The sequence below is a fragment of the Python bivittatus genome, unplaced genomic scaffold (assembly GCF_059951505.1).
Source record: "Python bivittatus isolate LINGU-HERP-01145 unplaced genomic scaffold, Pbiv_v1 ctg000320_np1212, whole genome shotgun sequence".
NCBI lineage: Eukaryota > Metazoa > Chordata > Lepidosauria > Squamata > Pythonidae > Python > Python bivittatus.
Window position 1 is genome coordinate 6,482,342 of NW_028277052.1, and position 12,364 is coordinate 6,494,705.

At 42.2% G+C, this 12,364-nt stretch overlaps 1 protein-coding gene across 1 annotated transcript in view; it reads left to right on the forward strand.

Moving 5' to 3' along the window:
• Positions 1-214: 214 nt before the first annotated feature.
• The window catches only part of OPCML (opioid binding protein/cell adhesion molecule like), a 282,923-nt gene continuing 270,773 nt past the window's right edge, over positions 215-12,364 (forward strand). Inside the window, exon 1 of the mRNA XM_088139161.1 lies at positions 215-381. Coding sequence (XP_087995287.1) covers positions 215-381 — 167 coding nt within the window. The remainder of the gene's footprint in view (positions 382-12,364) is intronic.

A 12,364-nucleotide genomic window follows, 5' to 3' on the forward strand; every position in this document is an offset into this window, starting at 1 on the left:
GCCTCACCGGGAGCCCCTCTACCTGCTGCTGGGGCGCCCGCTTCTCCAGAGCTGGATTTCCCCCGGGCGCCCGGCTAACCGTCGACCAGTCTCGGCCCTTCGCCCCGCAGAAGCGCCTCGGGCCTCTCTTAGTCCCAGCCCGCCACTCTGTCACCATCGCCACCACTACCGGCGCAGTCTATCTTAGCCTCGAGGAACGTCCCTGCATCCCAGGATGGGGGTCGGTGGGGGCTTAGTTCCGCCCTGGCGGTGCCTAGTCGTCCTGTGTCTCAGGCTGCTCTTCCTTGTGCCCGCAGGAGTGCCGGTGCGCAGCGGAGATGCCACCTTCCCCAAGGCCATGGACAACGTGACGGTCAAGCAAGGAGAGAGCGCCACCCTCAGGTAGGAGCAGATGGCTTTGGGCTGCTGTTGCTTCCACCCCCAGTGGTGTCTTGCTATGGCGGGTGGGAGGCATTTGCCCATCCAGAGGCAAATCTGTGACCAGTGGGTGGGAGGCAGTAGGAAAAGGACCTCTGCCAGGGCCCCAAGTGAGCAGAGGCTCCTGCTAGTGGTTGGCAATGGCCACCAAGGTAGTTGTGATGTGGTACCCCAGCATAGATTTGCTTGCCTGCCAGGCTGAAGGGGGAAATGCTGGGGAAGATGCAGAGAGACTGCTTCTGGGGTGGGATGGGCAGGGGGGCATGGAAGAGACTTTTCGAGGCTGGCGTGGTGTTTAAGATGCTGTTGGCACTTGCAGAGGAAAATGATCATTGTAGCGGTGGTGGAATTCTTGGCAAGAGTGGTGGGCGAGGGAAGAGAAGGGCGAGGCCTTTCTTTCCCTTTTTTTAAAAGGACTGGGGTGTCAGGCAGTTTGACAGCTGAGTCCATGCGACTACCAGGATGTGAACTAGCGGGATCGACACCTTTAAAAGTAGTTTTAGAGATGGGATGGGTGCAAATGTGACCATGGATGATGTTTCGGGGGACCGACAGTATTTGTGAACAGATGGGTGGGAAAATAGGAGGGAGATCTGCATTGTACATGCTTCTCCTCTTCCCACTTCCTGCCTCTGGTTCTAACTGGTTTCTGGGGCTTTGATGTCTCTCCCAAGATTACATTGATTGCTTTATATTTTCTGCACCAATCTGTTAATATCAAATCAGTCTTTTACTCCTGGGGCACCTCCGATGAATTCTGATAGGCTTGCTCTCTCTCCCACAGATTTACTTTACACTGTTTGGCTGAGAAAGAAATGTAAAGTGGCTCATAAACGGATGTGTTACTTTTTTTGGGGGGGGGGGAGAAACATCGCAGCCAGCTTTCCCTTTGTATTCCCCGAGTGAATTTAAGACAGTGGGACCTGTGCAAGACAAAAGACAGGGAGATTCTTGCTTTCAGAACATCAGCAAAAGGAGAAGTAAGCTTGCATGGAGCAATTGCTTGACTCAGCACCCATATGATCAAAGGGATCACAAGGATACTCTAGCCCTTATACCAGAGTGAAAATAGCATTAGTTGGGGGACATCTTAAAGATGAATTAATTCAATGAATTGGGGTCCAATTCCTCAGTTACAGAGAGTATTCTGAACTGCATGTATACACATGGCTGAGGAGTAGGTGGTCAGAAATGGGACCACGTGGCTAGCTGAGTAAATTGTGTGGCTATCAATGAAATGATCAAAGTGCTCAACTCAGCTGTATGTCTTTAAAAGCTGCCTAACAGGGTTGGTTAATGAACAGAAATTCCAGCCAGGAGTACAGAACTGGACCAACCAGAAGGGTTTATTGTTGGCTTTGGTTCAGTCTATAAAAACAGTAATGTGTATTTGTTTCTAGTGTTAATAATTTATTCCTTGAAGTGCACCTAAATTCCATCTTCATACCATCATGGAGAAGAGAGGTATTTAAAAGATGGATTTTCTATAGTCGTTATGGAATTGTGCTTCAGTGTTGGGTATTTGTAGGAATCTAGGCCTCTGATCTATGACTGCTTCATTAATGTATCTCAATGGGAGGCACAGTGCTTTGCATTATATAATGTGACCTGAAGCCTGGATAGGTGGTTTCTTTTGTTCAAAAATTTACAGTGAGGATTTTGCAATACTCTGTGTATATTTCATAGCAGTCTTTCTTATCAGTTCCAGAAATAAATCCAGTCTTTTTGTCTGTTCCAGCCTGACATGTCCATCAGCCATCTCACCAGACTGTTCTGGGCTCTTTTGATTGTAAAGAGAAGGTTTCTGAAAGATCGTTTTGGACAAGCCCCTCCTTTCCCCCCCTCCCAATTACAGTCCTGTGCAGTAGGTGGCACCCCAAATCTCTGCACAAGCTTTCACGGGTGAGGACAAATACAAGTAGCTTTCTGTACTCTACTAACAGTGTTTCACAAGGAGGAGACCACTCAGTTGCAGGCAGTAAACTCAAGTTGCACGTGTATACCCATTTAATCAGAATCCAATGGAGGGATTTACTTCTGCATAGAATAGACCTTGCTTAGGAGCATCTCCATGACTGACTTCAATGGGCTTAACACTAGTTGTTGCATCTTTTCAAGAAACTCCAAGAACTGTAGCTATTTTCTGAATAAGGTGGGGGATCACCAATGGGATTCTCAGCAAACCCAGGGTCAGCTCTACCATTAGGTAGAATGAGGGAGGGTCCTTGCCATTGGATCCTTGACACACAAGCAGTAGCAGCAAGGCCAGCATTGCTCTCATCTTTGTTGTAGGATCTTATTCCATCATCAGTGCTGACCTAAGGTTCCAGAACAAGTCTTGTCATCTATTGACTTTGTTCTTTGTTATATTTACTGTATTTTTCCATCAATAAGACACCCCCATGTATAAGACGGTCCCCACTTTTCCAACCCAAAATTAAGAAATCAACATTTTAAAGATAAAGCAGAACACATTTTTATTTAGTAATTAGGTAAATTTACATGATATGCTCAGTGGGAGGAGGTCCAAACTGTCTCTCTGCAGCTCTGTTTCCATGCTCTTTTGCATAACTGATTACATTCAGTTTGAATTTTGCAGAGTAAGACATTCGCTTATTTATCTTTTTATTTTCCGACATCTTTATGGGCTCAGAATGCTCTGACATTACCGGTCCCTGTCGCATCTGCGCACTGCCTACACGCTCTCCACCTCCAACGGGATGTGTTCCAATTGGTTTGTTCAGCATCAGCTGACGTCAGTTACATAAGGCTCGTGATTGGAGGAAGCCTGTTTGCAGAGACAAAGTATGGGCAGTTTCGCAACCACGCGGTTCTCTCCTCGGCTTACTTCCTTGCATAAGATGCCCTTCAGTTTTGAGTGTAACGATTTTAGAAAAAATTATTGTCTTATAGACGGAAAAATATGGTATATATGGACTAATTTTCTTGGTGTACATCAAACCACAGTTTCCAAGATTCTTAGGAAAGGAAACATTGGCAACACTAAAATTGAATATGACTATGCTAGCAGGACACACTTAAACAGATTCGTTAGTTTTGGCATCTCTGTTTGCATCAGGGTTTCCCAATCTGTGAGGTGAACCTCCCTTGGGGAGGTACAGAGAGAGTCCAGGGAGGTGTGAAGAACCTTTTAGTTACATTGTTAGAATAAATCCACCTTTCCCAAAGTTTCATTGTATTGTTTTCATTGTTCACTTGAGTTCCATTTTGGTGTTTGGATATTTTGGGGAGGTGTGTACATTAAGATTATACTAAAGGGAGGTATGATGGCAAAACGTTTAGGAACCTCTGATTTAATCTTGGTTTGCTCTTTTTTACCTCTGATTGTGTAAATCTAGCTTATCTGTTAGTTTCCAGTTGAATGTATTAATTCTGGAAGCAGGTTCAACGTGGTGAATGAATGAAGCCTCCGAATCGGCAGGTGAGATCTGATGGATCTTGGCTGTTGAAGAGAACACAAAATTTGGAGAGGGCCATAGCAGGTTCTCAAATGGATGTAAATTTGGGAACATAGAGGAGAGCAGGCCGCTGCCTTGGAGAGGAATGAGTGCTGTGGGAGGCCTCATTCAGTCTCTCAATGGCCCATTTGTTGGACCTCCCAGCTGCTTGCTCATCATTTATCTCCCCATTTTTCTGGGACAGAGAGACCCATTGGGGCAGGCAGACAAATCACACACAACTATTCATATAGGAGCCATCTTATCCTTGACCTTTTCCAAAAGTGTGGTACTAACTATTCCCTACTTACATATGAGGAGGAAGATGATTAAGTTGTGAATCCAGGGCAGATGGAGAGAAAGAGAGAGATCATAGTCTAGACATGGAGGATGTGTGTGGAGTTTAGAACTGAACTGCAATACATTCTCTCTTTAAAATAACTGTTTTGTTCATTGATTTTTTCAGTTGTGTAGAAAGCAACGATTAACAAGCTGGCCATTTAAGTTGGAGACAGATGATATGGGTTTGGCTGTCATTGTTTGCTGTGTGTGTGTGTGTGTGTGTGAGAGAGAGAGAGAGAGAGAGAGAGAGAGAGAGAGAGAACAGAAGTGAGGGCTAAAGGTGGTTTGGTAGAGAAGCCGTGACTTCTAGCTTATACAGAAATGTTATCTATTATTTCTGCCAAACAGATTTTACTCTTGCCTCAAAAACCTGCAGAGGCTGTTGAAAGATACAAGGAAAGATACTTGCATGTGGCCATGGAAGGAAAACCTCAGCCTCTTTAAAGAAGAATTGTCTGCCCGCTTTATTCAGTAAGGCTGTGGAAATCTTCAGAAGAGGTGCTTTGAAATGTATAGCAGCACCATGTACAAAGTATCTCTTTTTGAATAGTTTAAGCCCTTGTGTCTTTTTTCAGGTTCATGTAGCTGCTCTGGAAGGGGGGCGTTCAGCTGTCTCTGCCTTCGGTATGCAACATGCAGCCACTTCATTTCATTGAGAAACATGACTATTATCTGAATTACTGGAAAAATAGCTCAGCGCTTTGCAAATGTGTCTGGGTTTGAATAGATGTCAAAGCATGGCTATTGAATAAACTGCAACTGGCAGGGTTCACTCTATTCACTAAACCATAAACTGACTTATAAAGTAAATAGCTAAGACAAAACCAGGCAATGGCACCTGGGCTTACCTGATGCTTAAGAACTCATCATCTGGGGATACGTGTGTTGCACACATGTAGAAAGAGAGGAATCCTACTGTAAGTTAGGAATAACAAACAAAACCCAGCATCAAACACATTGCATTAGTAGCCTTTTGAGCAATCTTTTGAGGGGAAAAAAATTAAAAAGAAAAGGTTCATGAAATGCTGGTGCACCTGGGGCAGTGTTTAAAAGGCGTTTTCAGAACACCGCGCAGCACTGAAGTCGCATTCAACCTCTAATATAGTTAAGCTTGAAATGAAGCTTAAGCATCTTTAACAAAATCCCAGTATTATAGTGCACCAGGCCGTATTCCATGCCGCTTCTCACTAAAGTAATGGCTGTGGTAAACAGAACAGGAATTCTACAAGCAAATTACTGCTGTTGGAATGAAAGGAAAACATTATATTATCATAGAACTGATACATAGCCTCAAGAGACACATTATGCCTTCTTTGTGCAGAGCCAAGCAAATCATATTTTTCTCTTCACCATCTCAGAAACAAGGTTGTTGGTACCAATAGCTTTTTTTTTTTTTTTTTGCAGTTCCAGACTTTTGAAGGCACATCACCTTGATGCTCTTAGGGCTGCAGTCTCATTTTTTTGCCAGCAGATGGCCAACTCTGATGTTTTATTTTTATTTGCAGAATGTCCTTTTCCGTCTCTTTGAACTGTTATGTGCAATACCAAAATCTGAAAAATAGGCATAAGCAAGGAAGAATAAAAAAAAGTTACTTTCTTCACTAGCTTTCTTCTTGTGATTTTCCAGTAGGAAGCTGTTATTCCCCAAGTAGAATTGCTGTATAACATTGCTACTTTCTGTTAGGCAGTTCAAGAGTAGAGGTGCATATGTCTTCTCTCCTAAATCTCTCTCGGTTTCTTGATTATGCTCCTGCGCTGATGCCTTATCTATACTTTGCAAGCATTCACTGCCTTTTATCCTTAAAATTTATTTTTAGTCTCCTCTTCACATTCCATTCTCCACCTTCTGCATTGCCTGCCCTCCTTTGTTGTCACTGTACGTTCAGCCATTACATCTCGGCTCAGCTCTTTGACTGCCTTTCCTTGATAACTTGTTGCCAAAATCCTAAGGCTTCTCCTTGCCAAATCTGTTAGCCAAATGATCTTTCCAAATCTACTCCCTGATTCTTGAGTTCAGGCAACAAAGTTGGATGGGAACAGCCAAATAGTTGACTAAGTTAAAGCAGAACTGAACGGAAGTCTATGCTAGAAGCTAAATGGAGGGATTGTATCTGTGGCTTGAAGCTCAAGGAAGATAAGATACGGTGACTTATGAGAGGTATTACAAGATACATTAAAATAAAATATTGATTGCATGCCATCAAGCTGGTGTCAGCTGTTAGCGACCACATAGATTTTTCCCAGGACAATCTGTCCCTAACCTGGTCCTTCGGATCTTCCAGTGGTGCTCCCGTCGCTGCTGAACTGAGTCTATCCACCTTGCTGCTGGTCATCCTCTTCTCTTTCTTTCCACCTTTCCCAGCATCAGAGCCTTCTCCAGAGAGCTGGGTCTTCACATAATGTGTCTGAATTAGGATAATTTCAGCCCAGTCATTTCTGCCTCGAGCTGAGAACTCTGGATTGATTTGTTCAATGATCCATTGGTTTGTTTTCTTGCCTGTCCATGGTATTCTCAGGAGTCTTCTCCAACACCAAATCTCAAAAGCATCAATACTCTTTCAATCCTGCTTCCTCAAAGTCCAAGAATAAAATATAAGATGCAGTGTAATATAAGCCTAAACAATGCATTAGGAACACAGTCTTTTTTTAAAAAATAATAATTTTATTAGAGTTTACAAATACAAAGATAAAAGACTAATACAAACTAAAGAAAATATAAAAAGTAAAGAAAAGAAAAAAGTGCAAAGAGATGGAAGTAAAGAAAAGAAAAAAAGAGAATATATAAAGGATGATTCCCTTCCCCTCCCTCTGGACAAGTATAAACAATTTCAGTAACTTAACACCTTCTCTAGTATTTCAATAAAGAAAAAAAAAGATATCTTCTTCCCATGTCTCATCCCTTATCAATACTCAAAGTATAAAAACCCATCATTCAATCCTAATCAGCAAAAGTAACAGCTACCAAAAATAACATATGTATTTTAACCTTAATTTTAAAAAGTCCATTTTGTAATCCAACTTATCCCTTTCTCTAAGAAGTAAAGCAAAAGAAATCTCTCCCCACTTATAGACAGATCCTTAAAACCTCCTCATTCAGTCCTGGTCAAAAAGAAATCCATTATGAACACAATCTGACAATGTCTCATTTTTTCCTTTTTTCAATCTTCAGAAGATCTCTTCAGAGATCGTCCCGGATCTGTCTGCACCTTCAATGGGCTTGCACCCACAGAGCCTCGCATGATGCCTCACCCTTACCTCACAGGGTTCTCCCCAAATAAAAACTTCCCTGGCCAAATTAAAATTCCCCCAAGTGTATCTTCAAATGGGTTCAGAATCAGAGAGGAAAAGGGAGTTGGCAGAATCCACCAGCCTGCAAAGTGGCAGGAGGGTAATGCCAGTGATCAACCGCCTCCCCTCTTATCCTTCCAATCCGAGGCCTGGCACCAAACTCTTGTGGCCCCAGCTTGGCTCATCTAAAGCAACCAAATCACCTTAAAGATACAACATAATTTTATTTGCATGCATACAAGCAATCATACAGTATATACGGGGGCCCCAGCAAAGCTTTGATACTTTGCTGAGCGGCTGTGAGCAAAAGCAGAACCAGGGCATATATACTTTCGGCCCACTACTTTACAAAAGCAAGACAGAGAAAAAGGCAGACGCAGTGGAAATTACAGCATGATATCGGAATATTTTAGATCACTGTTTCTCAACCTTGGCAGCCTGAAGATGTGTGGACTTCTGCTCCCAGAATTCTGGCTGGGGAATGCTGGGAGTGGAAGTCCACACATCTTCAAGCTGCCATGGTTGAGAAACACTGTTTTAGAGAAACCCATCTGTGTGACATTATTATTTATCTCTTCCTACTAGGTCAGCATGCTAGCCATACCATCTTTGAGATATGGTCAGTGAATAGAAACAATTTGGTTTACTGGGCCCAGGTTCCTGGCTGATTCTTGCTCCAGTCGCCACTCAGGGTTAATTCAGCTTGCTGTGACTGTTTTCTTACAAGGGCATTTTAAGCAGTTCGTATGTTTGGGGAGGCATCTCATAGGTGGTGAATGCAGTTTACATGTGTACAGGGTGGTCCCTTTTACTACTCCAGTAAAAATGCAGTTTGACTCGCCAGCCAAGTTAATATGGGCTACTCCTTAACAAGACTGCCTCCTATAAAGTTACCATATCTGTGTTTCAGAACTCTGGAGATGTTATCCAAATACGCTCAACCTAATCTCAGAGAAAGAGAAGAAAGTGAGATTCAATGTGTGATAGATGCCCTGCAAAAATATGGTTCACTGATTCTTGTCCCCTGGCAAAGATTTCACTCAACCACTTGGGCTTTCAGTTCCTTAATGAATTGGATCTACCTTGCCCGCCTCTGGGGAAAATATAAGCCCAAAAAAGGTTCTGCAATTTTCTGTGTGCCTTCCAAGACGTGGGTTCCCTTCTTTCCAGCAGCCTATGTGCATTTTCTACATTCACAGGAATTGTAATTATCTCTGGGAATGTTAAATATCACAGTTAGCACCAACATCCTTTCTCTTTTCCCTTGGAGTTGAACTGTCTTGCACATTTGAAAGGAAAATAATTCAAAAGTTTCTCCGTAACTCATCATGGAAACCAATTATAGGTAGCTTATAAGTTTATTGTCTGTCTGTCTGTGCTTTGTTTCCTGTAATTTCTTTAAATGCTGTTATTATTTTGACTACCATCATTTTCTTTCCTTTTCCTTCTTGTTTTTTGCCTAAACACCAGCATGTCAGGTTGCATGGATTCAACACATCCAAATTAAGGTAGATACTACAGCAGAATTCAAGAGCCTAGAAGCTATAAAGGGATTAGCATCACTGCGTGCAAGAACAAATTCCAGATTGTGCAGCTATGGTAGGAGACAGTTTACAGCTGAATCTTGTGTAGAACAGTATGATTTCATTAAATAATTTGGGAGGAAAGAAGAGGCCCCAAGACTCAAGGTGGATTGGAACTCAAATCCTCTGCTGTTGCAAATCATTCCTCAGTGGATTAGCCAAACTGGAAAAATGTTATGGATTATTCCGTAACAAACTCATTTTTCATAAGGAAACACGTTCAGCAACATTTGAAGCATCCGGGTGAGGCACAAACGAAGCTTTAGGACTGGAATGAGTTGGTAGGGAAATCCGGGGAAAGATGGACACACTTCTGTGATGATCAGCTTCACGAATGGACAATCTGTAGTCCACAGCGTCATTGTATGGAGGATCAGTTCAACCCTCTGGCAATTGGATCCTCCTTGCCCCATGGGGACAGGAGGAAAGAGAAGATGTAAGTAGGCCTACTTTGGGCTCTGGGCCCACTCACCATCAGTATGCATACCTTAACAGAACGTGCCTGGACACACATACCCTCCGAAGGGAATGTAGACTTGGAGAAGTGAACGTTTCCTCAATCATGTTTTAGACCAAGTGTATGAATAAGCATGAACTGGCATATCATGTGTTGGAAAAACAAACAAAACAACCATTCAGATCTGTCCTTCTGAACTTGCATGTCTCCATTCCCCCCCGTAAGGAACTGTATTCCTGTTGTGTGAAGATGTGTCATTGTGTTGTGCATACTGGATGTCATTCAGTGGTTTGGGTTATTTTTTTTTCCTTTTCAATGTTATGTGAGAAGATAACAGAGTGACCAAGTTTGTGCGCATGTGTGTGTGTGTGTGTGCATGTACAGTATATACACACTCACACACTAACTGGATTTGTTCAGATATTCACTAATTGGCAAAATTCAGCAATTGTTGAATTTTAACATGTTAATAATGTCTGTGTATGCACGCATTTATGTTTTAAATAATTTCTGTAAAATACTTTAGTAAGTCAACGTGATTTTTACCAGGACAGGTTTTTTCCTATCTCTTTTTAAAATAGAACTCTATGGAAGTGAAAATTAAAACAATAATTATATTTGAGGTACTGCCAGATCAATCTATATCACCACCTATAATCCAGAAATAATTGCCCGAGCCAGGGAAAACAATGTTATATCTCCTGGAATCAGTAAGCATTTATTGTGTGAAAATTTGCACCTCATTAAAAAGGTGCAAGCCTTCCCCTGGCCCAGATGGAATATTTAAACCCTCTGTAGATCTTGTTCTGCCTCGCTTCTCCAATCAACACCTTCCCTCTTGAACTTTTCCTTATGTGAGACTTGCACTGGTGTATCGCCGACATTGCCTGCTCCTCATTTGAACTGTTTGTTTCAGAATGCATGCTACACCCCTACTTTGTGGTCCAATCTGTCAAATTTATTGAGACGTAAAGTAAAAAGGGAAAGTTCCTTTTTAAACAAGGTCAGATCCTGGTGCATCTTGACACTGCTTATTTATTTGTTTTGTTCAACCTGTAGTGTAGCCTAGAGACTTGGAATCTTCTGGTGCTGTAGTCTCTTATCCAAGTGCTAAGCAGGACCAAATGTCCTTAGGCTTTCAAGATCAGCCTAGCTCAGTTAGCTGATGCTCCTTAGCTGGGCATTATGCCTCCTTTAGTGCTGGGTCAAGTCTTTTGCATTCCTGAATCTGATACAAAAGGGGTGTTTGTATACAAGATATTGCTGAACTGAAGTATACAAAAGTTGGGCTGCAGAACCAGGGTCTTGTAGACTGGTTGCCATCCCAAATGAATTGTAAAGTCAGTTTTGTAGTTACAGAACTTTATGCAACGTTCTTATGGGATTGGTCTGAATGCAATGGTCTTACGGGAGCTCTCTCTTTAATTCCACCTTTGTCATCCTAGATGTCATCCAGCTGGATGGAGTTCATCTCCCAGAATTCTGAACAGTGGCCAATCTGGCTGGGGAATTCTTGGGAGATAAAGTCCATCCCTTTCCCACTAGTGGTAAGGTGCACAACCTCACCGATTTTGGAGCATGCTTCTTCATTGTGAGGAATGGGTCTCTGGATTTGTACCCCAAGATACTGCCCTGATGGCACATTTGCCTGAAATATTTTTTGGAATTCTTCCCCAGATGGAAAGTTCTACGGAAGGGGAAAAAATGCCGGAAGACTTGCAAAATGCCTTGGTGAGGTGGCTTCATCCCTAATAATTATACAAGCTGCAACTATCTCAATTGACCAGGGATAGATCCTATTTTCTGATAAATGTCCTGGATAAATCAGTGCTCCCATTTTTACCTTTTGTGGATGACTTATTAAAACTGTTAAACGGGAGTTTATTAAAGTGATCTTGTTCCAGTGTTTGACTTTTGCCCCAGGTTTTCTGCAAAGTCAGTTTCCAAGGAGAAAGAACTTTTTAGGAGCCATGTAGCATTCAGATTTTTATTCTGTATGCTGCTAAGACTAATTTTGCATTGCATCAACAAAGTAACAGACTACCGTATTGGCTCTCTCTCTTGAAAGCGCAAGACGTCCTGATCCTTTAAAACCATGAAGACCAGGTACAATACAAGAATACGGTACACAGATTAGATTCTTAAGTTAGGTATAATGGGTAGTCTCCAACGCCTTACAGTTACTAAAATAGATGCGCAAATTACCGATAGATCCCAATTTTGCTATGAAATGGTGGTGGTATGCAATTAGAATTACAGTAGTGACTGCATCATTAGAAGTCAGGCAATGATATTTCAGGCTGTTTTGTTTTGTTTTTTGGTAAAGTCCTTGATTAAATGTATTCACTATGGAGTCCTTGGTGCTCTCTGAGCTTGGTTGTTTGCTTGCAGACATTTCATTACCCAACTAGATAACATCATCAGTGCTAGTGAGTGTGGGGTTTGCTCCCTGTTTATATACAGTGGCTTGCCCTGCCAGTGTTAGTGGGGGTGTGGTTTTCTCCTTGGTAGTTCCTTGATTAGGGTATTGTTTCCACTTGATTGTTTGTCTGGTGTTAATCCCTGCTTATCTGGGTATCAGTTGCTTGAGAGAACGTGTTCTGGTCTTTTTGTTTCCTTCTTAGCTTTTTTATTGTCTCTTTTGAATGGTATGTAAATGTGATTTATTTCTATGTCTCTATTGATGGCTGCTTTGTCTGAACGCCAAGCTTCCAGGAATTCTCTAGTGTTTTTAGATTTGGCTTGGTCTAGGATGCTCACAATTTCTCAGCTGAAACTGTGATCGAGTCTGTCCATGTGTTGTGAGATTAAGGAGATTT